Here is a 25,439-nt window from a genome sequence, read left to right as displayed (position 1 = left end):
GTAAGTGTTAACATGCATCTCAGTAACAGGGAAGCCAAGAGAAAGCTTAACATCTGCATGAATAACCAGGCCATTAAACATGAAGATAATCCTCGGTACCTTGGAAAAGCTCGACTGGTCCCTAACGTACAGAGTCCATCTAGAAGGTACAAAACAAAAACTAAAATGTAGAAATGCCATTCTTGCCAAACTTAACGGAACCACTTGGGGATGTGATGCAAATAGCTTGAGAACTTCAACCTTAGCACTGGCATACAGCGTGGCCTAGTACTATGCACCTGTATGAGCCAGAAGTGTGCATATATCAAAAATCGATATCCAGCTAAGAGAAACAATGTCAATAATATCGGCAGCACTTAGACCTACACCTACAGATTAGCTACCCATACTGTCTTAACATAGCACCACCTGAATCAGAAGAAATCAGCTACTATCAAGAGAATATAACAAAATACTGGCAAACCCAAACCTTCCTATATACTAGGACCTAACACCAAGAAACCGCTTGACACCAAGATCACCTCTATGGAAAACAGGTGAAGAGGTGTTTCCGTTCGACCCAGAAAATGAATGGAAAAGCTTATAGAGTAGAAGCACAGTAAAGAACAGAAAACTGGTTACTGACCCAAGCATACCAATAGAGGGCCTTAAGCTTTCCAGACGAGTGTGAACTACGCTGAACCGTGTGAAGACGGGTGCCGGAAGATGCAGGGAGATGATGACAACATGGCCCCTCGTGGAGGACCCTCAGTGCGATTGTGGACTCAACCAATCAATGACTCACTTGATTGAGTGTACTGTGCATGGTTTTAATGGTAAACTGGAGGATACACATAACCTCACGGACAATGCCATTGAATGGCTTAAAAAATAAGCCATACTGTATAAAATTTTGTATTTTGTATTATGTGATTAAGTAATGCTAAATATGTCATTTTAATGCTGCAATGCCCTAGTTTAATATTTCGCCTTGTAAATGCCGATCGAGTAAATAAATAACTGTGAAAGTTGTGTGTTTCATAATGCAGCTTTTAACCTTTATGGTGTACATTTAGAACCTTTGTTGTGATTTGTTTAAATTCGATTGTGAAATGTTGTAAATTTATTGTGTGTTGCCCTAAATCTTCTCCTTGGAAAGAACAAGTGGACCTTTTAACGTAACAGGGTATTTATTGACGTACGAAGTCATTGTCACAACAAAGGCTTATAATAGTGCATGGGCAGTTCAGACGTAGACTTTAGCTTGGGGCAATTTATCAGTTGGATTTGAAATTATTTGATGCAGTTAATACGCCAAAACACATTACCTTTTTACTCACCTGGCAACATGTATTCACATCTAGAGATGAGGAAAGCACTGAAGGTCAAGCCGATTTCAGCAAGCACGAGTATCAGCAAGCGTCTGCCGCAGGCTTTGTGACCTGAAAGACATGTTTTGTCTGTCAGTTACTATAGTAACGTGCCGCTACAGTTCAAGGCCGAGCGCGCACACATGGTTCAAATGGCTCTGAGCACTATGGGACTCAACTCGCGCACACATGGAAAGATGTTTTCATACAGAGATTACAGTTTTGACTATCTTTCCCAAAATTCAACGCTTTATGTCACCTGGTATTTTATGGGCGAGAATCCGATATGCTCAAGAAACGTGTTCTATTACATTATCAGAATGAAAACTCGAACCCACATATAACAATTGAAACAAATTGTAAAACAGTTCAGATTTCAAGGCCCGTTTATTAGAAGGTGACCGGTTTCGATCATCACATGATCACCTTCAGTCCTTCGACCATATTAATAGACAATGGCTGCGCAAGGTGCTGAAACCGCTGAATGACGATACGGTAGTCAACTGCATGTTCCATGCTCAAAAATGATTCAAATGGCTCTAAACACTATGTGACTGAACATCTGAGGTCATAAGTCCCCTAGACTTAGAACTACTGAAAACTAACTAACCTAAGGACATCACACACATCCATGCCAGAACGTGCGACCGTAGCAGCAGCCGACCAATTCTACGAGTATATTGCTCCAGAATTTGGAGCCCTTATGGAGTGGGCATGACAGCAAGCGAATCCACGACGCCCTGATAGAATCTTAACAGGTGGACACAGTCCATACGAAAGTGTAACACAGGGGATCGGATAACTTAAATGGGAATGTCTGGAAGAAAACTGACTTTCTTCTCGCCAATTTAAACCACTGGCTTTCAGGAAGAACAGTGTATAGTCCTACTTCCACCATCGTATAGACAGTCATTTTCCCCATACTCAGTATGGGAGTAAAATAGGATAAAGAGTCACTAATATTGTACACTCACCCCGCACTGATCAGTGGCTTTGGGAGCTTGTACTGTATTATGTAGAATTACAGAGAGAAGACATCTGAGAATGGCAGAATGAGCTTTTCACTCTGCAGCGGAGCGTGCGCTGGATGATACTCCCTGGCAGATTAAAACTGTGTGCCGGACCGGGACTCGAACCCGGCACATTTGCCTTATGAGGAATAATACTGTAGAGACTGAGTTACCCAGTCACGAGTCAGAGCCTCTCCTCACGGGAGATACGGTACTGGCGGAAGTAGTGCTGTGAGGAGCCGTCGCGAGCCGTGCTTGGGTAGCTCAGTCAGCGATGCACTTGACTGTATATGCGAAAGATTCCAGGCTTGAGTCCCCGTCAGGGACATATTTTTAATCTGTCAGGATCTTTCATACCAGCGCAGACTCCGCTGCAGAATGAAAATCTCATTCTGGACACATGAGATTGTCAACTTGCTCCAGTAACATCAGAGTATTTCTGTCAAAAATATTGAGATGGGTGGTTTTTCAAATTGGGCTGACATCAAAGTCAAGGATGGACAGCAGGTGAAAGATGGCTCCTTCTTAGTTCATTGACTATGATCAAGGCCGGTTCGAGAACATTTTTTCACACAACCACTTTATGATTTGGGGCCATTTCCCTCTCCCCTTTTCCCTCGAACAGTTTCACCTATGTCAGCTCTATAGTAAATGTGGTACTTCCCACATATAAATCTTACGGTTGTGGCGCATCTGGCGATCCTACCAGTTTGGTGCCTCAAGCAGCGACTTGTGTCGCTTGGACCTTAAACCGAGCGTGACTGTGGCAATAACTTATGACCACAAGTGCGTCATCCATAAGTTTCAGGAAAAGACCGTCTAGTGAGACGACTCGAGCAGATAACCAATATCTGGCGTTGCACAAGGAAGGAATAAAACAGCGGCCACCTCTTGCTGTGGTTTTCAAGAGCGCTTTACATGCTCAGATGTTTGCGCCGATTTCTTTGTTCAGACAGTGATCGCACAGACAATTCGTTGTTTGTGAATGAATAGCCGACAGAACAATTTGTCTGTGTTACCGTCTGTGTTCGGTCTGTGCACTTGAACTGATGGAGACCGGATGAAGTGCTTCATATAAGGCACGACATATTTCCGGAATGTTGTGGCTCAACGACGAAGGCGATATAACAGCATAAAATTTCAGATCAGCATAGCTACTGCCAATTGCCAATATCTCAACGTCAAGTCTCTTATAAGCACTTACCGATTTTCTCATTCCAGTGTCATTTCTTCTTACTTACGATGTAAGAAACAGCAACAACATAAGTACCGCTTCGCCCTAGGTAGTTAAAACAGCCCTCTTTTTCAGCTTTTAACTCTTTCAAAAGACCAGCGCGAAAGCGTTAAGCATTTTAAAAGTCAGTCTTTTGCTGATCTTCTCCATACTAATATTATTCTTTTTATAACTTCCGAAGTAAAAGCACTAGGCAGAGCAATCAACTTATAAGCAAATTTACTTAATTTGGCCATAACCGGAAAATACTCTGCACTTTTGGACTACTTACTCAGGATTGTGCAAAAACTGCATTGCGGTAGGTAGGTCTAAATGCGAACTAAATACTGCAGACCAGATATGCAGAAGGTCGTTGCGAACATGGACTGCTCAGATGAACCTGACCGTTTAAAACCGATACCGGTACTTTAGTACCGAATAACGGGTATTTTTCGGTATTTGTCTGGTCCCATTGTTTTAGTGGAACCGTGTACCTTTCACAACTGCGTTCAGTATCTCTTGGAAAGACAGTTACAGTTGTATAGCGTTCGTTAGTTTTTACATTGAAACTTCCGCAAAAGAGTCCTTGAAATGTTCTAAAACTGGAAAGCAATGTGGCCAGAGTCGGTCATGCCAGGCTCCGTAGTTATATACAGCAAGATCGGCCTACGCTACTAAGATTTCCTATACGACATAGATACAGGGTCAGATACGGTTTTTGTATGTGGAACTAGGGCACATGCAGCCTCTGGCGCATCAGATGGCGCTTAAAAAAACTATTTCAAATGTGTGTACTGGTCCACGTTTTTGTGGAAACAACTACAGTTTCGTCAGGCAGTTTCCATTATCATTTCGACAGCATTTGTTTGACATTCGCCAAATAAAAGTAGCATACCTAATGTCTCCTCTTTCGTATGCATGCAAGAAATGTTGAAGCAGAGATGAACCACCAGTAGACAATGCAGGTCCTGCTAGTTCTGCAGTGCAGACAAGTAAACAATCGAAACGCTTCATATAACGACGTAGCCTGGCATGAGCGTGTTTACAATGCAGTAGCTAGTTTCGGCCGGCTTGCTTTTCAGTTTTAGAATATTTCGCGGCTTCTTTGCGAAGAGTTTCAACCTCAAAAGTAATAAGTATTATGTCGCTGTACTCATCTTTTCGAGCGCTTTCGGATGCTGTTAAAAAAAAAGTATGTCATTCTATTTTTAAAAATTCGTACTAGCTTCAGTATCACGGTGTATACTAGAGTTAAAATTATTTAATAGATACCAAAGTACGTGCCCCTTAGCATACCATCACTTGCATAAAACCTGGAACCGTTAAGGAAATTTAAAGGTGTTCGTCTTGACAAGAATTAGAAAGTCACCTCATTGTGAATCCACATTTGACCAGCTTATTGCACAAGAACACTTTAGAACACCCTAATTTTTGATATGTTGTGGATTTATTGTTTCTTTTCTTTGATTGCTATTAAACTTAATGGAGATTCTGTAGTCTGAAATACACGGCATTCCGCGAAACTTGACATCAGGGTCGTGAGCACACCTTCAGTTGTGCACGGTTTAAGGAGCTTTTGCGCACGCGTAACTGGCGTGACGTAATTGCCTTACTGGCCAAATACATACGGATTGGATAAACAACGTGCATGTTCACAGTGAGCTCAGCTAACCCTTACCACTCAACTACAAGTTTATGTCAATGCCATCAGGTGGTAACACACTACAGCAGACTTTTATCCCCATTCGCTTCGCATAAATCCTGCTAGACGTAGGACACTCCTTAGATATGCAAATTCACTCACTATACAGTAAAATTAGATCGGACATCAGCATATGTTATAACTATACTGATAGGAAAATCTATTTTTTGGGATTCTGAATGAGATATACTATATTAAATTTTGGATTTTGTCACACAGTAATCCATTTGAGGCGCTGAGAACCATCAAGCATATCATCGTCGATTGTGAGACTGTAGCTTTTGTTCATGCTTCTGACATCTCGTGTGCAGTGTCAACATGAACTCTGTTGAATCTGTTTCAAGTGCTAACCGAAAAGAAAATTACCAGGAAAAGTTAACTGCAGGGCACATCCGTTGACTGAGAAGGTGACGGAATCAAATAAGTGTGACTGCAAGCGAACATTTAAGAAAGAAGTGTATAATAAGTATAAATTATTGTTTGTGTGCAACTTAAGAATGTCTGATTTTTCTGCGCCGAAATTAGTTCAGTAACTAAAAGATGTATTAGGGATTAGTACACTTGTCCGAAAAATTTAAAAAAAAAGATTCGAAAATTCCCACTAACACAAGAATGCGGAACGGAGAGTAGCGAAAGCTTAAACAGTATTTTGTTCTTGCCCTAAACTGTACTTAATTGTTTCAAAACAACAAAATTCCCCAGAAACAATTCTTTCTTTTTTGAGACAAGTTATGTATATTATTATTACTGTTATTATTATTGTTGTTGATATTGATTGTAGTTGTACAAATGTGTTGATAAGCATAACTGCTATGTAGCAAATGCTATTAGCTTTACATTCTCATATTAACAATAGAAGTTACTATCATTGGTGGATGTCGTAGACACCAAAATCATATCGTTACTCAACTCTCTGTGAACTGTATCGCTGACCGGGTTGATCACACTCCTTATTGACATTATGGTAAAGCTGTCATCTATCCGAAGATTGGTTTCAACACCAGATAGCATTACTAGTACAGTTGCGCTGCATAAATGACGTAGTAAATAGTGGGATTAACTGTAGTATTGGTGGAAGTGATAAGAAAAGACACTTAAATGAATTTGTAAGAGAGAACCTGGGAGCCCACGACGTTTCTCTGTTTTTCTCTTTGTTTGGTCGTTTGTTTTGCACATAATTACAACCGCAAATCATTACGTGTTAGTCCACTGTGTATTTTATATCCTTACATAATATAAATTGCACTTTATGTGAAATAAAAATTGGTTGATCGCGTAACTTCTGCGCTTTTTGTGTAATCAAAGCATTTCCTTTTGATGCAATTTACATGCACAAACATAAAAGTATATGTACAATTATTGTTTTTATTTTGTTCTCAATAGAACGTTCTTCATCATGATCAAAAGCAAGAGTGTCCTGTTATTAGTGATCAATGCGAAAGTTGTTTATGAATAACAGAAGCATGGTTTATGTACTTTCGACGAAGTATTGAAGCAATGTTAGATATATTTTGCTTTGTGTTTATTTTACGTTTTTGTTGAGTAAATTGCATCTTCTAGCCCTATTCATAAAAACCATAATGTCACTGAAAAGTTTAGTTGGATTCTAGGCGCTACAGTCTGGAACCGCGCGACCGCTACGGTCGCAGGTTCGAATCCTGCCTCGGGCATGGATGTGTGTGATGTCCTTAGGTTAGTTAGGTTTAAGTAGTTCTAAGTTCTAGGGGACTGATGACCTTAGAAGTTAAGTCCCATAGTGCTCAGAGCGATTTGAACCTTTTTTTTTTTTAGTTGGAAAAGCCCTCTTTTTTCGCTATTTCGACGGATAAAGGAAGTTACGAGTATAAAACCACTTGTTTTGACATCTTCAAACTTTTAGGAAATAGTAGGAGTGTCAAAATTAGATGGGACGCCTGTTTATATTCTTAGTCCTGAAAATGTTCTCTTGACTGCCATACAACACTGACGGAGATCTCGATTGCCTTTTATAGCCAGGTATCCGGTAGGAAGTCATAATACAAAATTTGTGGAATATTCGATCAGCACTTGGAATAACAAAGACATATGAAAAACATAAATTGATGTTTCTCAATAACATTAACTTTATAGATCGTTTTCGGCTGAAGACAAAACAGATAGTCCACACATCAGCGAAAGTATATAACTGGATTGGATTGTTTGGGGGAAGAGACCAAACAGCGAGGTCATCGGTCTCATCGAATTAGGGAAGGACGGGGAAGGAAGTCGGCCGTGCCCTTTCAAAGGAACCATCCCAGCATTTGCCTGGAGCGATTTAGGGAAATCACGGAAAACCTAAATCAAGATGGCCGGACGCGGGAAAGTGTATAACTGTTTTTCCAAGATACGTGACCTTCTACAACTATATATTATCCATACAGAAACACAAGCGTAATGAAATTCACAAAGAAGTTTTGAACATAAAAACCTTGTATTACTTCAAAATAGAAGAATACAAGTATAAAAACGTGCAGGCCAGAAACAGTGTACAAGCATGTATTGGCAGAGACTACTTTGTCATATGGACAAAAGTGTGAATGTGATGAGCAGGCCAAAGGGGAAGGGGAGAGCAGAGCAGAGGAAGGAATCAGTGGGATGAGAGTGGATAACACTTATAAGAAGCATATTATCTAACGATGAGAAAGAATACTTACTTGCTGCTGCTTGTTGTAATTGTCCCCCAACCACAGTCTATTTACTCCTTCCTCCCCTCTGCGTCCCCCCTTTTTTGCCTGTCCAGAACAGTAACCATTTATTTTGTCCATATGACGTAGTAGTCTGAGCTAGTACTCACTTATACACCGTTCACTTCTAATCTTTGAGTATAACATAATATAAGCTTTATTTGTTCAAAGTTTCGTTGAGAATTTCATTATGTTTGTGTTTTTCAAGGTATATATTAGAAACGTCACATGTTTTAGGAAAAACCATCCTTGTGCAGCTATAAATTCTCGCTGATGTGTGGACTCTCTGATTAGTCTTATGTTATCTGAGGATGGCCTACAAAGCCAAAAGCAGATTCATAACGAAATATAAAAAAATGCTATTGTAGAACATAAATACTGGAGAGAATTGGAAAAATTAGATCGCCTGTCAAAATTGATCAATATCATTTGCTGGGAGTTCAAGAGAGACTGAACAATATGAAGAATCATTCAATACGTGCACATGAAGTCAATCAAAATAATTTGATTGTTGATAGTCGTCTACATTTAACACACTTAAGCGGCTGGGAGCAGAACACCATAGTTCCTTCATTAAATATCATGTTGCTTCATCTTTTCTGATTTGTGAAGCAGTCAATCAGCCGGTAAGCAGTTCTACGAAGGAACCACCTGCTTGTATAGCGCCGGCAGGATAACTCAGCGTGTTCGGTCACAGCACTGGCTGCTCTCTGTAATTAAAAAAAAAAATAAAAAAATAACTGCGTGAAGTATTCAACGATGAACTCGAAGGGGTGTCCTGTGACGTCCGCCCAGACCAAATTCAAGGAACGAAATGAAAGGAAAAAAAGAAGGAAAAATAGCGTAACGCGCAGCGCTCTACCTTAAAACTCAGGGAGGTTAGCCATAGCGCACCGAATCCGCGCTGCTGAGCCTTAATGTGGGTTTTGGGCTGTTTCCCACACATGGTTAGGCAAATGCTGGGTTAGTCCCCAAATTCTGCCTCAGAGCATACGATACACAAGCAAGTAAAATATGAAGACACGCAACATATGGTGCACAAAACTTCTCTTCCTTACATTACATTGACGCCTATGACACAGGAAGAGCATCTGGCGACAAAGTTGAAGTAATAATATAAAAACTTCACAAATCTTGCAAAAAGCGCACACTGTACCAGGCCGTATAAACGCTTTCGAATACAAAGAAAAAAAATAGTTTAACATGGAACCCTAATCTCAGCGCAACTTAACTTCTTTACTTTTGCAAGCGGCTTCCTTTGCTGTAAGTTACGTCAAATGTGACAAACAAATTCTGTCAGACACTAGTCCTAACGACTACTGATCCGATACTTGGTATTATATGCATACATGTCGCAGTTTCTCGTATGATCTCTGGAAAATTTGCAGTAACGTTTAAGTAATATTGTCGACGTCGATTAAAAGTCTCTGTAAATGTTTTTTCTACCCACTGCAATACCTGCTTTCGTAAACGAAGCTGCTAATGTATGCTAGTGCTGTGATGTTCAATCTGTAGGTCTCCCTGCATTTAAAACTCACAGTGATGACCTGTAGAAGCGACTGCTTGCGTTCGTAGCATATTTGAACTCGATGTTGCCCTATGGAGTAAACTTCTGTTGTAGTGTAGTTAATGTCGAAAAGTCAATATCTTGCAGTAGCCTCTTCAGCGATCTTCAGATTCTTACACTCGTGTGTCAATATAGTCCCTCTCTAATGGCATTTGTAGTTAATAATAAGACTGAATTTAAAATGAACTGTGAAATTCATAACCATAATACTAAAAGTACAATGCTGTGTAAAACTTAAAGAAGAAAGTAATATACTCATGATGTGTCACTTCCAAGTAACGTAGATCGATTCTGCTTGGGTTGTACACAGGAAGCGCTGTTAACATTATAGTAAGGAGGAAGCTGACAGAAATATGCAATGAGACGAACAGAAGTGACACTTTTATTCAAAGACAATAACTATACTGGAGTCGCCGCGATTCATGATGATCCCTTGGACATTACAAAAGGCAGAAGACGCGTCTTAAGCCGAGTGTGTGATTACTCTAGACCTGATTATATGCATCATAACAACCTTAAAATATGCAGTGCAAATATGTACAGGACCAACTTCGAGGTATATCGCACGCAGAGGGGCACTCTCGAACACCCCGGAATATTTTATCTAAAAAACAACATACGAACTGAATTTTTATGAACAGCATTAACTTTTAATTGATACTATTGGACCAAAGCATTATTTGCAATTTATTTTACAATTTTCTACTATTGTAAACGTAAACATATATTTACTATCAAAAACAGTCTTCATCACAATTTATTTATTACTGTGGTGATTTACCACCAGAAGTAGGTTCTTACTCATTGGTCTGAAGATGACCACAGTAATGGTTGAAACCGGTCACCGTAATAAATAAATTGTGATCAAGACTATTTTTGATAGTAAATGTTTGTAAGACATTGATCACTGTTCACTCCCACAGTGTATTCAAAAGTAAGTAAACGTAAACGACAAAGTACTGTTCCAAATGTTCGGTAGTAAGATTGAGTCTTCGATCACTCAAAACATTTTTATGGACCGTTACCGTTCTACATCAACTGATGTAACTAGGCAGTATTTGAATTTCGGTGCTATGTTGGCACTTATTATTTCTGGTAAAAGTTCACGCGTCCCATTGATAAAACTATCAATTTGGCACAAGGTTTCAAAGCCTGGATTATTGTTTAAAATTATTTCAAACTTTTCTTTAAGTTTTCTTGGGAATCCCTCCGGCAATGAGGAGTTCACAAGAATAATTTTATTAATTAACTAAACAGATTCATTCAGCGCTAAACCTTGAGCCTCAAGTTTTTTAATGTTGTTGAGGTCTTCAGTCCTGAGACTGGTTTGATGCAGCTCTCCATGCTACTCTATCCTGTGCAAGCTTCTTCATATCCCAGTACCTACTGCAACCTACATCCTTCTGAATCTGCTTAGTGTATTCATCTCTTGGTCTCCCTCTACGATTTTTACCTTCCACGCTGCCCTCCAATACTAAACTGATGATCCCTTGATGCGTCAGAACATGTCCTACCAACCGATCCCTTCTTCTAGTCAACTTGTGCCACAAATTTCTCTTCTCCCCAATCCTATTCAACACCTTCTCATTAGTTATGTGATCTACCCATCTAATCTTCAGCATTCTTCTGTAGCACCATATTTCGAAAGCTTCTATTCTCTTCTTGTGTAAACTATTTATAGTCCACGTTTCACTTCCATACATTGCTAGACTCCATACAAATACTTTCAGAAAAGACTTCCTGACACATAAATCTATACTCGATGTTAACAAATTTCTCTTCTTCAGAAACGCTTTCCTTGCCATTGCCAGTCTACATTTTATATCCTCTCTACTTCGACCATCATTAGTTATTTTGCTCCCCAATTAGCAAAACTCATTTAATACTTTAAGTGTCTCATTTCCTAATCTAACTCCCTCATATCGCCCGATTTAATACTTGGCAGGTATATGGGAAAAATGAGTGCTTATCACAGCAATGTCTTTTTTAATGCTGGAATCATTAAAAGCTTCCTTGCACTGGCAAACTGCCAAAGCCTCTGCATTATCGAAGTCGTTTACTATCCCTCCAATGATCTCGAAATGTTCGTTGTAAAACAACACAATTTCGACCCACGTACCCTAACGAGTTACCACTGGTTCGAGAGGCAAAAGCACATTTGGCAGTTTTTCATTGTAGATCTTGGTAGGAGCAGGAGCCTCCAGAAACACTTTCTTTGTTGATGAAATCTGTTTATTTACATTCACACACGTGGAAAGTACTTCTTCAGCAAGGCGATGTACTCAATGAGCAAAGCACGTCACATTAATCAAATAGGGATAAAATACTCGGAGGGGTTTTCCTGCTTTGATCATATAGGGAGTAGCATCTGAAACAAACACAATTCCATCTGCAGAAGATTCTGGAAATATTTTTCTAGTACCCTCATTCACAAATCTGGCGATCGTAGAATGATTTAAAAGTTCTTTGCAGGCCACTAAATAGGAAGAAGAAGACTCTTCTTTTAAAGCACTAACAATTAAATTTGCAGTGTAACGGCCACAAGTGTCTGTAGTTTCGTCGATTGAATTCCAGATAATCCTGTCCTTGAAATAAACGATATCGGAATTGAAAAACAACTGCTATCACTTAGTAGCGGAAAAGCATCCGGACCAGACGAAATACCCGTAAGATTCTACAGTGATTATGCTAAAGAACTTGCCCCCTTTCTATCAGCAATTTATCGTAGATCTCTGGAAGAACGTAAAGAACCTAGCGACTGGAAGAAAGCGCAGGTCGTTCCAATTTTCAAGAAGGGTCATAAATCAGATGCGAATAATTATCGGCCTATTTCGCTTACGTCAATCTGTTGTAGAATAATGGAACATGTTTTATGTTCTCGTATTATGACGTTCTTAGATAATACAAATCTCCTTCATCATAACCAACATGGATTCCGCAAACAGAGATCATGTGAAACTCAGCTCGCCCTATTTGTCCAAGAAATTCACAGTGCCGTAGACACTGGTGAGCAGATTGATGCCGTATTCCTGGACTTCAGGAAGGCATTTGATACGGTTCCGCACTTACGTTTAGTGAAAAAAATACGAGCTTACGGAATATCGGACCAGGTTTGTGATTGGATTCAGGATTTCCTAGAAGAAAGAACACAACATGTCATTCTTAACGGTTCAAAATCTGCAGATGTAGAGGTAATTTCGGGAGTACCGCAAGGAAGCGTGATAGGACCTTTATTGTTTACAATATACATAAATGACTTAGTTGACAACATCGGTAGCTCCGTGAGGTTATTTGCAGATGACACGGTTGTCTACAAGAAAGTAGCAACATCAGAAGACTCGTACGTACTCCAGGAAGACCTGCAGAGGATTAATGAATGGTGCGACAGCTGGCAGCTTTCCCTAAACGTAGATAAATGTAATATAATGCGCATACATAGGGGCAGAAATCCATTCCAGTACGATTATGCCATAGGTGGTAAATCATTGGAAGCGGTAACGACCGTAAAATACTTAGGAGTTACTATCCGGAGCGATCTGAAGTGGAATGATCACATAAAACAAATAGTGGGAAAAGCAGGCGCCAGGTTGAGATTCATAGGAAGAATTCTAAGAAAATGTGACTCATCGACGAAAGAAGTAGCTTACAAAACGCTTGTTCGTCCGATTCTTGAGTATTGCTCATCAGTATGGGACCCTTACCAGGTTGGATTAATAGAAGAGATAGACATGATCCAGCGAAAAGCAGCGCGATTCGTCGTGGGGACATTTAGTCAGCGCGAGAGCGTTACGGAGATGCTGAACAAGCTCCAGTGGCGGACACTTCAAGAAAGGCGTTACGCAATACGGAGAGGTTTATTATCGAAATTACGAGAGAGCACATTCCGGGAAGAGATGGGCAACATATTACTACCGCCCACATATATCTCGCGTAATGATCACAACGAAAAGATCCGAGAAATTAGAGCAAATACGGAGACTTACAAGCAGTCGTTCTTCCCACGCACAATTCGTGAATGGAACAGGGAAGGGGGGATCAGATAGTGGTACAATAAGTACCCTCCGCCACACACCGTAAGGTGGCTCGCGGAGTATAGATGTAGATGTAGATGTAGATTGCGTATTTCTTCCAGAACATTTACGTAAATTGTCGGTATGTAATTTTTACACGATGTTGATTCATCTGGTATATTTTGATTTACGCAATATTTGCGCAGGAAGCCTTTGAGGATAGGGTTTGTAACTTTGTGTGGAGGAATATTGCTTGCAACGAATGCTTCATATAAATCCATGTTAAACCGACGTTTTTGGTTACCTTTGGACAAATTACAGCTACTGCAACATGCTGTTCTCAGAAGTTGTTGTCATGGTGCTTTCTTCTGCTTTCCTGTCATATGAAGACTTGTCTTTACATGCTGGTGTATTTGAAACTTGTTTTTGCACGAAACGATTTTGTCGCAAACTCGACAATATAAAACAATTCCGTCGTATGTAAATGTTCCAGGATGGTCAGGTATCCATGAAACGTTTCTTTTTTTTCGGGCGGCATAGCGCACAACATATTACACACAACGATTTTCTCGCAAAATCGGCAATATAAAACAATTCCGTCATATGTAAATGTTCCAGGATGGTGAGGTATCCATGAAACGTTTCTTTTTTCGGGCGGCATAGCGCACAACACATTACACAGTACACGTCGTAAACACTTTCAGCTGTGTACAAGTAAAGAGAAAGCTAAACTGAAACAATGGAAGTGCGACTAAAAGCTTGCTTAGTTTAATTTAATTGTTGCCGACGCTTACGGTGGGGCAGCGGAAGGGATTAACCGGGGACGTGGGCGCAGGAGCATTGACTCTGCCCGTTCTTGATCCTCTTCTGTAATGATTTCTCTAGGCAGTGGCATCTCGATTAGCGATTGCACGCAGTTCTAGGTCGCGGTCATTATGTTAGACATCAAAACTAGATGGAGCTAGAGACTTCCCGACAAAATTTTTAAAATATTGTAAACATAGAGCGAAAATATTCATCGTCACTAGTTTTTACTTAAAATATGCAATAACCGGTGGAAAGGAGAAAATATACAAATGCACATGCAGCATGCAAATGCATATAATCCGGTCTCTAGTGATTATCATGGACGGCAATTCGTGCTCTGCAGTGTATCTCCATGCTGGAAAGGAATTCTTGTGGTAGGTCTTTCCATTCCTCCACCAGGGCGGTTGACAATTACTGGATGACCATTGGTACACGCGGATTGATGCATGTGGAAGTCTCTCCAACGTATCCCGCGACGTGCTCCGAGGGAATTAAGTCGCAGGAGCGAGCATTCGTGGAGGGGATTAACCGGGGTCGCGAGTATTCCCCAAATACCCTCGCGTTCCAAGAGGTCCTCCACCTAAGCTTTTCGATGCGGTCGCGCATTGTCATGGGCGTACAGTGTTCGAAGATTTGGAGGTTCAAAACATGGTTCAAATGGCTCTGAGCACTATGGGACTTAACATCTGAGGTCATCAGTCCCCTAGAACTTAGAACTACTTAAACCTAACTGACCTAAGGACATCACACACATCCATGCCCGAAGCAGGATTCGAACCTGCGTCCGTAGCGGTCGCGCGGTTCCAGACTGAAGCGCCTAGAACCGCTCGGCCACTTCGGCCGGCGATTTGGAGGTCAGTAAGCCCATGCAGCATTATGCTTCCCCAAACTATGACACCTGGATAACAAAAACGAACATGTTCAACAGTGCTGGACGTATCCTCATACGGCGAAAGATGGAAACACGTAATGCGGCCAGGAACATTGCACCTTTCATGCTATTCGAGAGGAACTGTTTAAGCTCTGCCCTCGAATTCTTTTTTCCCCTTTCCCTCATTTCATTCTCGACTTTAAACTGAGATTACAAAAGTCATGGGATACCTCCAAATTTCGTGTCTGATCTCCTTTTAACCGGCGTAGTGCAGCAACTCGACGTGTCATGGATTCAGCAAGTCGATGGAAGCCCCTGCAGAAGTACTTATCCATACTGTCTCTAAAGCCCGCCATTATTACGAAAGCGTTGCCGGTGCAGGATTTTATTCATAAACAGACCTCTCCGTTATGTCCTGTCGATGTTGGATGGTATTCTGTCGGGCGATCGGGGTAGCCAAATCATTCGCTTAAACTGTCCATAATGTTCTTCAGGTCAGTCGCAAACAATTTTGGGGTGGCATGGCGCATTGTCATCCATGAAAATTTGGAAACATGACGTCCATGATGATGATGATGATGAGTCCCATACTCCTTTACAGAGCGTAGGGGAGCGACGCGGGAGATCCGCGCCGCCTTACTAGGCAAGGTCCTAGTGGAGGTGGTTTGCCATTGCCTTCCTCCGACCGTAATGGGGATGAATGATGATGATGAAGACGACACAACAACACCCAGTCATCTCGAGGCAGGAAAAATCCCTGACCCCGCCGGGAATCGAACCCGAAACCCCGTGCTCGGGAAGCGAGAACGCTACCGCGAGACCACGAGCTGCGGATGAATGGCTGCAAATGGCCTCCAAATAGGCGAACATAACCATTTCCAGTCAACGATCGGTTCAGTTGGACCAGAGGACACAGTCCATTCCATGGAAACAGAGGCTACGCCGTTATGGAGCCACTACAAGCTTGCAAAATGCCTTGATGCCAACTTGGATCCACGGTTTTGTTAGGTCTGCGCCACACTCGAACCTTACGAGTAACTGTTACTAACTAAATCGGGACTCACTTGAGCCGGCCGGAGTGGCCAAGCGGTTCTGGGCGCTTTAGTCTGGAACCGCGCGACCTCTACGGTCGCAGGTTCGAATCCTGCCTCGGGCATGGATGTTTGTGATGTCCTTAGGTTAGTTAGGTTTAAGTAGTTCTAAGTTCTAGGGGACTGATGACCTCAGATGTTAAGTCCCATAGTGCTCAGAGCCATATTTTTGACTCACTTGACCAGGCCAAGGTTTTCCAGTCGTCTAGGTTCCAACCGATTATGATCACGACTCCAGGAGCAGGCGATGTAGATCTTTTAGCAAAGACACACACGTCAGTCATCTGCTGTTAAGGCCTATTAAATGGCGCCGCACGGTCCTACCGGATACGTTCGTCGTAGTCCCACACTGATTTCTGTCGTCACTTCACGCAATGTTGCTTGTCTCTTATCACTGACCATTCTACGCAAACGCCGTTGCTGTCGGTCATCAAGAGCAGGTCGTCGGTCACTGCGTTGTCCGTGGTGAGAGGTGATGCCCGAAATTTGGTATCCTTGGCACTCTCTTGACACTGTGGATCTCGGAATATTGAATTCCCTAACGATTTCCGATATGTAAACTCTCTTAACTGCTGTCGTGCGGACATAATCACGTCCGTAACGTTTCCGCATTAGTCATCTGACAAGGGAACCTCCCCATCGCACCCCCCTCAGATTTAGTTATAAGTTGGCACAGTGGATAGGCCTTGAAAAACTGACCACAGATCATTCGAGAAAACAGGAAGAAGTTGTGTGGAACTATGAAAAAAATAAGCAAAATATACAAACTGAGTAGTCCATGTGCAAGATAGGCAACATCAAGTATAAAGTGAGCTTAGGAGCGCCGTGATCCCGTGGTTACAGTGAGCAACTGCGGAGCGGGAGGCCCTTGGTTCAAGTCTTCACTCGTGTGAAAATTTTTCTTCCTTTATTTTCGCAAAATTATGATCTGTCCGTTCGTTCATTGACGTCTCTGTTCACTGTAATAAGTTTAGTGTCTATGTTTTGCGACCGCACCGCAAACTTACAGTTCGGAAAATATTCATTGACCTTGTTATTGAAGTCGCGAGCTATATTTGCTGGATTCATATTGCCCACGGAATACATCTCACGTATTTAATGCACTCTCGTCCAAAGTAGCGAACAGTCAACTGCCACACAGGGAGCCTCGTTAGCAGGAATACTCTCTCTTCCGTGCGCTGTTGTCGACTGACGTCTACATCTACATCTACATCTATACTCCGCGAGACACCTTACGGTGTGTGGCGGAGGGTACTTATTGTACCACTATCTGATCCCCCCTTCCCTGTTCCATTCACGAATTGTGCGTGGGAAGAACGACTGCTTGTAAGTCTCCGTATTGGCTCTAATTTCTCGGATCTTTTCGTTGTGATCATTACGCGAGATATATGTGGGCGGTAGTAATATGTTGCCCATCTCTTCCCGGAATGTGCTCTCTCGTAATTTCGATAATAAACCTCTCCGTATTGCGTAACGCCTTTCTTGAAGTGTCCGCCACTGGAGCTTGTTCAGCATCTCCGTAACGCTCTCGCGCTGACTAAATGTCCCCATGACGAATCGCGCTGCTTTTCGCTGGATCATGTCTATCTCTTCTATTAATCCAACCTGGTAAGGGTCCCATACTGATGAGCAATACTCAAGAATCGGACGAACAAGCGTTTTGTAAGCTACTTCTTTCGTCGATGAGTCACATTTTCTTAGAATTCTTCCTATGAATCTCAACCTGGCGCCTGCTTTTCCCACTATTTGTTTTATGTGATCATTCCACTTCAGATCGCTCCGGATAGTAACTCCTAAGTATTTTACGGTCGTTACCGCTTCCAATGATTTACCACCTATGGCATAATCGTACTGGAATGGATTTCTGCCCCTATGTATGCGCATTATATTACATTTATCTACGTTTAGGGAAAGCTGCCAGCTGTCGCACCATTCATTAATCCTCTGCAGGTCTTCCTGGAGTACGTATGAGTCTTCTGATGTTGCTACTTTCTTGTAGACAACCGTGTCATCTGCAAATAGCCTCACGGAGCTACCGATGTTGTCAACTAAGTCATTTATGTATATTGTAAACAATAAAGGTCCTATCACGCTTCCTTGCGGTACTCCCGAAATTACCTCTACATCTGCAGATTTTGAACCGTTAAGAATGACATGTTGTGTTCTTTCTTCTAGGAAATCCTGAATCCAATCACAAACCTGGTCCGATATTCCGTAAGCTCGTATTTTTTTCACTAAACGTAAGTGCGGAACCGTATCAAATGCCTTCCTGAAGTCCAGGAATACGGCATCAATCTGCTCGCCAGTGTCTACGGCACTGTGAATTTCTTGGACAAATAGGGCGAGCTGAGTTTCACATGATCTCTGTTTGCGGAATCCATGTTGGTTATGATGAAGGAGATTTGTATTATCTAAGAACGTCATAATACGAGAACATAAAACATGTTCCATTATTCTACAACAGATTGACGTAAGCGAAATAGGCCTATAATTATTCGCATCTGATTTATGACCCTTCTTGAAAATGGGAACGACCTGCGCTTTCTTCCAGTCGCTAGGTACTTTACGTTCTTCCAGAGATCTACGATAAATTGCTGATAGAAAGGGGGCAAGTTCTTTAGCATAATCACTGTAGAATCTTACGGGTATCTCGTCTGGTCCGGATGCTTTTCCGCTACTAAGTGATAGCAGTTGTTTTTCAATTCCGATATCGTTTATTTCAATATTTTCCATTTTGGCGTCCGTGCGACGGCTGAAGTCAGGGACCGTGTTACGATTTTCCGCAGTGAAACAGTTTCGGAACACTGAATTCAGTATTTCTGCCTTTCTTCGGTCGTCCTCTGTTTCGGTGCCATCGTGGTCAACGAGTGACTGAATAGGGGATTTAGATCCGCTTACCGATTTTACATATGACCAAAACTTTTTAGGGTTCTTGTTTAGATTGTTTGCCAATGTTTTATGTTCGAATTCGTTGAATGCTTCTCTCATTGCTCTCTTTACGCTCTTTTTCGCTTCGTTCAGCTTTTCCTTATCAGCTATGATTCGACTACTCTTAAACCTATGATGAAGCTTTCTTTGTTTCCGTAGTACCTTTCGTACATGATTGTTATACCACGGTGGATCTTTCCCCTCGCTTTGGACCTTAGTCGGTACGAACTTATCTAAGGCGTACTGGACGATGTTTCTGAATTTTTTCCATTTTTGTTCCACATCCTCTTCCTCAGAAATGAACGTTTGATGGTGGTCACTCAGATATTCTGCGATTTGTGCCCTATCACTCTTGTTAAGCAAATATATTTTCCTTCCTTTCTTGGCATTTCTTATTACACTTGTAGTCATTGATGCAACCACTGACTTATGATCACTGATACCCTCTTCTACATTCACGGAGTCGAAAAGTTCCGGTCTATTTGTTGCTATGAGGTCTAAAACGTTAGCTTCACGAGTTGGTTCTCTAACTATCTGCTCGAAGTAATTCTCGGACAAGGCAGTCAGGATAATGTCACAAGAGTCTCTGTCCCTGGCTCCAGTTCTGATTGTGTGACTATCCCATTCTATACCTGGTAGATTGAAGTCTCCCCCTATTACAATAGTATGATCACGAAACTTCTTCACGACGTTCTGCAGGTTCTCTCTGAGGCGCTCAACTACTACGGTTGCTGATGCAGGTGGTCTATAGAAGCATCCGACTATCATATCTGACCCACCTTTGATACTTAACTTAACCCAGATTATTTCACATTCGCATTCGCTAATAACTTCACTGGATATTATTGAATTCTTTACTGCTATAAATACTCCTCCACCATTGGCGTTTATCCTATCCTTGCGGTATATATTCCATTCTGTGTCTAGGATTTCGTTACTGTTCACTTCCGGTTTTAACCAACTTTCCGTTCCTAATACTATATGCGCACTATTTCCTTCAATAAGCGATACTAATTCAGGAACCTTGCCCTGGATACTCCTGCAGTTTACCAATATTACGTTAACTTTTCCTGTTTTTGGTCTCTGAGGACGGACGTTCTTTATCAACGATGCTGATGTTATCTCTGGTAAGCCGTCAGGTATTTTATCGTTTCGCCCAAGGGGGGGTCCCTCTAACCTAAAAAACCCCCGTGTGCACGCCACACGTACTCTGCTACCCTAGTAGCTGCTTCCGGTGTGTAGTGCACGCCTGACCTGTCTAGGGGGGCCCTACAGTTCTCCACCCAATAACGGAGGTCGATGAATTTGCAACCATTATAGTCGCAGAGTCGTCTGAGCCTCTGGTTTAGACCCTCCACACGGCTCCAAACCAGAGGACCGCGATCGACTCTGGGCACTATGCTGCAGATATTAAGCTCAGCTTGCACTCCGCGTGCGATGCTGGTTGTCTTCACCAAATCAGCCAGCCGCCGGAAGGAACCAAGGATGGCCTCAGAACCCAAGCGGCAGGCGTCATTCGTTCCGACATGTGCTACTATCTGCAGCCGGTCACACCCAGTGCGTTCAATAGCTGCCGGAAGGGCCTCCTCCACATTACGGACGAGACCCCCCGGCAAGCACACCGAGTGCACACTGGCATTCTTCCCCGACCTACCCGCTATTTTCCTGAGGGGCTCCATAACCCGCCTAACGTTGGAGCTCCCTATAACTAATAGGCCCGCCCTCTGTGACTGTCGGGACCTTGCCGGAGAATTGGCCACTGGCCCAACAGGCGAGGCATCCTGTGGTGGCTCGGAAACGATGTCATCACCACTAGGAAGCACCCCGTACCTGTTGGAAAGGGGTAAGGCAGCTGCCACGCGGCCAGATCCCACCTTCGCCTTTCGGCCAGGCACACGCGAGCCCACCACTGTCCGCCATTCACCCTGGAGTGATGGCTGACCGGTAAGATGCTCACTGCCGGAAGACGCAGCGACATCAGGGGTTCCATGTGATTCCAAGGCCACCGAAGTAGGCATAGGTCTCACCACAGTTGCCCCAACGCCACTACGAGCCGACGCCTGCGCCTCGAGCTCGATGAGCCTAACAGACAAAGCCTCCACCTGCCCCCGAAGAGTGGCCAATTCTCCTTGCGTCCGCTCACAACAACCACAGTCCCTACACATGACTATGTTTACCCTACTCTATACGGTGACAAATTCCCAAGATAATCTTCTGATGAGCTACTCTGATAATCAAGAAACACTCACTGAAATACGAGACGCGAAAACTACGTCGTGTGTTTCGATGTTTGTTTAGGTATAGCATCCTCATGCTACGGCGCAGTTACCTCGCATCGGACGGACAGATAATAATTGTCTGAAATTAAAAAAAAATAAACTCTTCACTCGAGGGAAGACTTGAACCAATGACCTCTCGGTCCGCAGCTGCTCACGCTAACCACGGGACCACGACGCTCCTGAGCTCACGTGATCCTTGATGTTGCCTATCTTGCACATGGACTACTCAGTTTGTATATTTTGCTATTTTTTCATAGTTCCACACAACTTCTTCCTGTTTTCTCGATTGATCTGTGTTCAGTTTTACAAGGCCTATCCACTGTGCCAACTTCTAACTAAATCTGAGGGGGGTGCGATGGGGAGGTTCCCTTGTGAGTACAAATGACAGCTCCGCCAATGCACTGCTCTTTTATACCTTCTGTACACAATACTATCGCCATCTCTACATTTGCATATCACTATCCCATGATTTTTGTCACCTCAGAGTAATAACACAAATACGACACTACACTGCACAATAACACAGCACATAGACATAAACGACACAGCTACACAATATGCATGCACTTCATAAGTTGGTCGAAGGCAACGGTAAACAAACTCCGCGACGCGGCGAACCTGCCCAGGACAGCAATGCGATATTCGAATATTCTCCCGGAAGTTCACTGGTTCAAATGGCTCTGAGCACTATGGGACTCAACTGCTGTGGTCATCAGTCCCCTAGAACTTAGAACTACTTAAACCTAACTAACCTAAGGACATCACACACATCCATGCCCGAGGCAGGATTCGAACCTGCGACCGTAGCAGTCGCACGGTTCCGGACTGCGCGCCTAGAACCGCGAGACCACCGCGGCCGGCAGTTCACTGGTGAATATGGGATTGAATTATACTCTGGACAGCATCCAATAGCAACACCTATGTCGTAAATTGCAAGTGCAACCATAAACTCGTGTTTCTGCTGAGTACTTAAGTACCTTTATATAACACATTAGTCAAATCAGCGAGTCTCTGTACTTATACAAGGTATCAAATATAGACGTCACCGAAGGCAAAATTATACATCACATAGACGAAGTTAGTAGCGACTAAAATCGTTTCTTTATGCCCGTGGACGGGCATGAAGTATAGACGTTTTCGTTACTGGCATCTAGTCATGGTAGCACGATCAACTGGAGCGGCATTGTTGCTTTGTCCAGAGTTCCGTTGGCTCTACATTTATCAGGTTTCCTCATTCCAGTGTACACACATCATATTTAGACCTTCATAGGGCCTCGCCGCGGTCACTGCCGGTACGGCAGGGACCTACGACTGCCTAGCAAGTGAGATTGTTGTTATCATACGTACGATAACGCCGCCTCTCCCTGCGCGCCGCGTCCTGCCCCCTAGACGGCCGGGTGTCTTCACTGTTGCCTGGCATCTTGCGGACTGGAACCCACACGACTCGCCCAACACGCCCCACCTCGCGCGCTGTTGGCTTTTCGTGCCTCTTCCGCCTTCGAGGGCAGAGGGCATACTTACTTACTGGCGGTAAACACTATCGCATAAATAAAGGAACCTCACTTTCTGAGTAAGATTTCTGCACATCCCTCCGATGCAGACCGGGCGAAGTGGCGCAATGGTTAAGAAAATGGACTCGCATTAAGTGGGACATTGGTTCAAATCCCCGTTCGGCCATGCTGATTTAGGTTTTCCATAGTTTCTGAATGGTTCACTCATGATGTATTTCATTTAGAAATAACGAGGTGTGTGAGATAATTAATGAAACTGTTCTTTTATCAATCAAAGTTTCTTCTTAGAAACAACAATACTGTCCCCTTCAAAGTACTTCCCATCGGAAGCTAAACACTGGCAGAGTCATTGTTCCCAGTCTTGGTAGCAGCACTGAAAAGCTTCAAGATGTAGGGCCTTTAATATCTCGGTCACATTCCTTTGAATGTTCCAAAATGAAGTACTTTTAAGACATCTTTCAGATTCTGGAAAAGCAAAAAGTCGCAAAGACTCAGGTCGGATAGACAGGGGGGCTGCGGAACAGCAGGAATTTTTTTTGAGGTAAAAAAATTCCGTGATGGAAGCGAGAGTGTGACATGGGGCATTGTCATGACGCAACATCCACTTGTCTGCAATGTCCGGTAACATATCTTTGTAAAAATATCATTGTGAAACACGTGACTGACAATTTGTCACGGGGGAACAAATTCTTTATGGATGATATCCCTACTGTCAAAAAAGCAAATCAGCATTGCTTCGATCTTTGATTTGCTGATTCGAACTTTTTATTGATCAAGGAGATGTCCCAGTGTGCCACTCCTCACTTAACCGTTTTGTCTCAGGATCGTACTCAAAACTCCATGATTCATCACCGCATGAATGAACCATTCGTCGTCATTGGCAGTTCTCTCAAGAAGATCAACACACACGTTTATTTGAGTGTCTTTCTGCTCAATTATGAGGTTCTTCGGTACCAATTTGGCACAAATCTTTCGCATGTGCAAAGCTTCGGTCAAAATTTGATGTGCGGTAAAAGAGTTTAACAGGTCATCCATAATCCTTGTTGTTAACCGTCGGTCTGCTCTCACAAGCGCACGCACACGTCCGATGTTTTCTTCGGCATTTGAAGTTGAAAGTCTCCCTGAGCGAGGTTCATGGTTCAAATGGTTCAGATGGCTCTGAGCACTATGGGACTTAACTTCTGAGGTCATCAGTCCCCTAGAACTTAGAACCTAACTAACCTAAGGACATCACACACATCCATGCCCGAGGCAGGATTCGAACCTGCGACCGTAGCAGTCGCGCGGTTCCGGACTGAAGCGCCTAGAACCGCTCGGCCACCGCGGCCGGCTGAGCGAGGTTCATCTTCAACTTGCCCGCCTCCCGTATTCCACTAGCCTTTCTAACTGACCTTGTCGCAGTATTTCGGCATTTGTGCTAAAATAATGGTGCATTCGTATTCCATCGCGTGAATGTCCGACAAACACTGCTCAGCTACGGCGGACTTGTTGGGATACGTCGGTCGTGTGTGCCACAGGTGTTCTCGACCCTGATCAATATTGCGCACTTTCTGCCCCGTATATACACTCCTGGAAATTGAAATAAGAACACCGTGAATTCATTGTCCCAGGAAGGGGAAACTTTATTGACACATTCCTGGGGTCAGATACATCACATGATCACACTGACAGAACCACAGGCACATAGACACAGGCAACAGAGCATGCACAATGTCGGCACTAGTACAGTGTATACCCACCTTTCGCAGCAATGCAGGCTGCTATTCTCCCATGGAGACGATCGTAGAGATGCTGGATGTAGTCCTGTGGAACGGCTTGCCATGCCATTTCCACCTGGCGCCTCAGTTGGACCAGCGTTCGTGCTGGACGTGCAGACCGCGTGAGACGACGCTTCATCCAGTCCCAAACATGCTCAATGGGGGACAGATCCGGAGATCTTGCTGGCCAGGGTAGTTGACTTACACCTTCTAGAGCACGTTGGGTGGCACGGGATACATGCGGACGTGCATTGTCCTGTTGGAACAGCAAGTCCCCTTGCCGGTCTAGGAATGGTAGAACGATGGGTTCGATGACGGTTTGGATGTACCGTGCACTATTCAGTGTCCCCTCGACGATCACCAGTGGTGTACGGCCAGTGTAAGAGATCGCTCCCCACACCATGATGCCGGGTGTTGGCCCTGTGTGCCTCGGTCGTATGCAGTCCTGATTGTGGCGCTCACCTGCACGGCGCCAAACACGCATACGACCATCATTGGCACCAAGGCAGAAGCGACTCTCATCGCTGAAGACGACACGTCTCCATTCGTCCCTCCATTCACGCCTGTCGCGACACCACTGGAGGCGGGCTGCACGATGTTGGGGCGTGAGCGGAAGACGGCCTAACGGTGTGCGGGACCGTA

General features: G+C 43.3%; 1 protein-coding gene across 1 annotated transcript in view; it reads right to left on the bottom strand.

Moving 5' to 3' along the window:
• Positions 1-22,958, bottom strand: part of LOC126259695 (uncharacterized) — a 115,737-nt gene extending 92,779 nt beyond the window's left edge. Inside the window, exons 1-2 of the mRNA XM_049956658.1 lie at positions 22,877-22,958; positions 1,320-1,421 (exon numbers count right to left, since the gene is read on the bottom strand). Coding sequence (XP_049812615.1) covers positions 1,320-1,421; positions 22,877-22,949 — 175 coding nt within the window. The 5' untranslated portion in view covers positions 22,950-22,958. The remainder of the gene's footprint in view (positions 1-1,319; positions 1,422-22,876) is intronic.
• Positions 22,959-25,439: the final 2,481 nt, after the last annotated feature.

Source organism: Schistocerca nitens, chromosome 5 (assembly GCF_023898315.1).
Source record: "Schistocerca nitens isolate TAMUIC-IGC-003100 chromosome 5, iqSchNite1.1, whole genome shotgun sequence".
NCBI lineage: Eukaryota > Metazoa > Arthropoda > Insecta > Orthoptera > Acrididae > Schistocerca > Schistocerca nitens.
The sequence above is the reverse complement of the archived record's forward strand: the minus strand, read 5'-3'. Positions and strand labels throughout refer to the sequence as shown.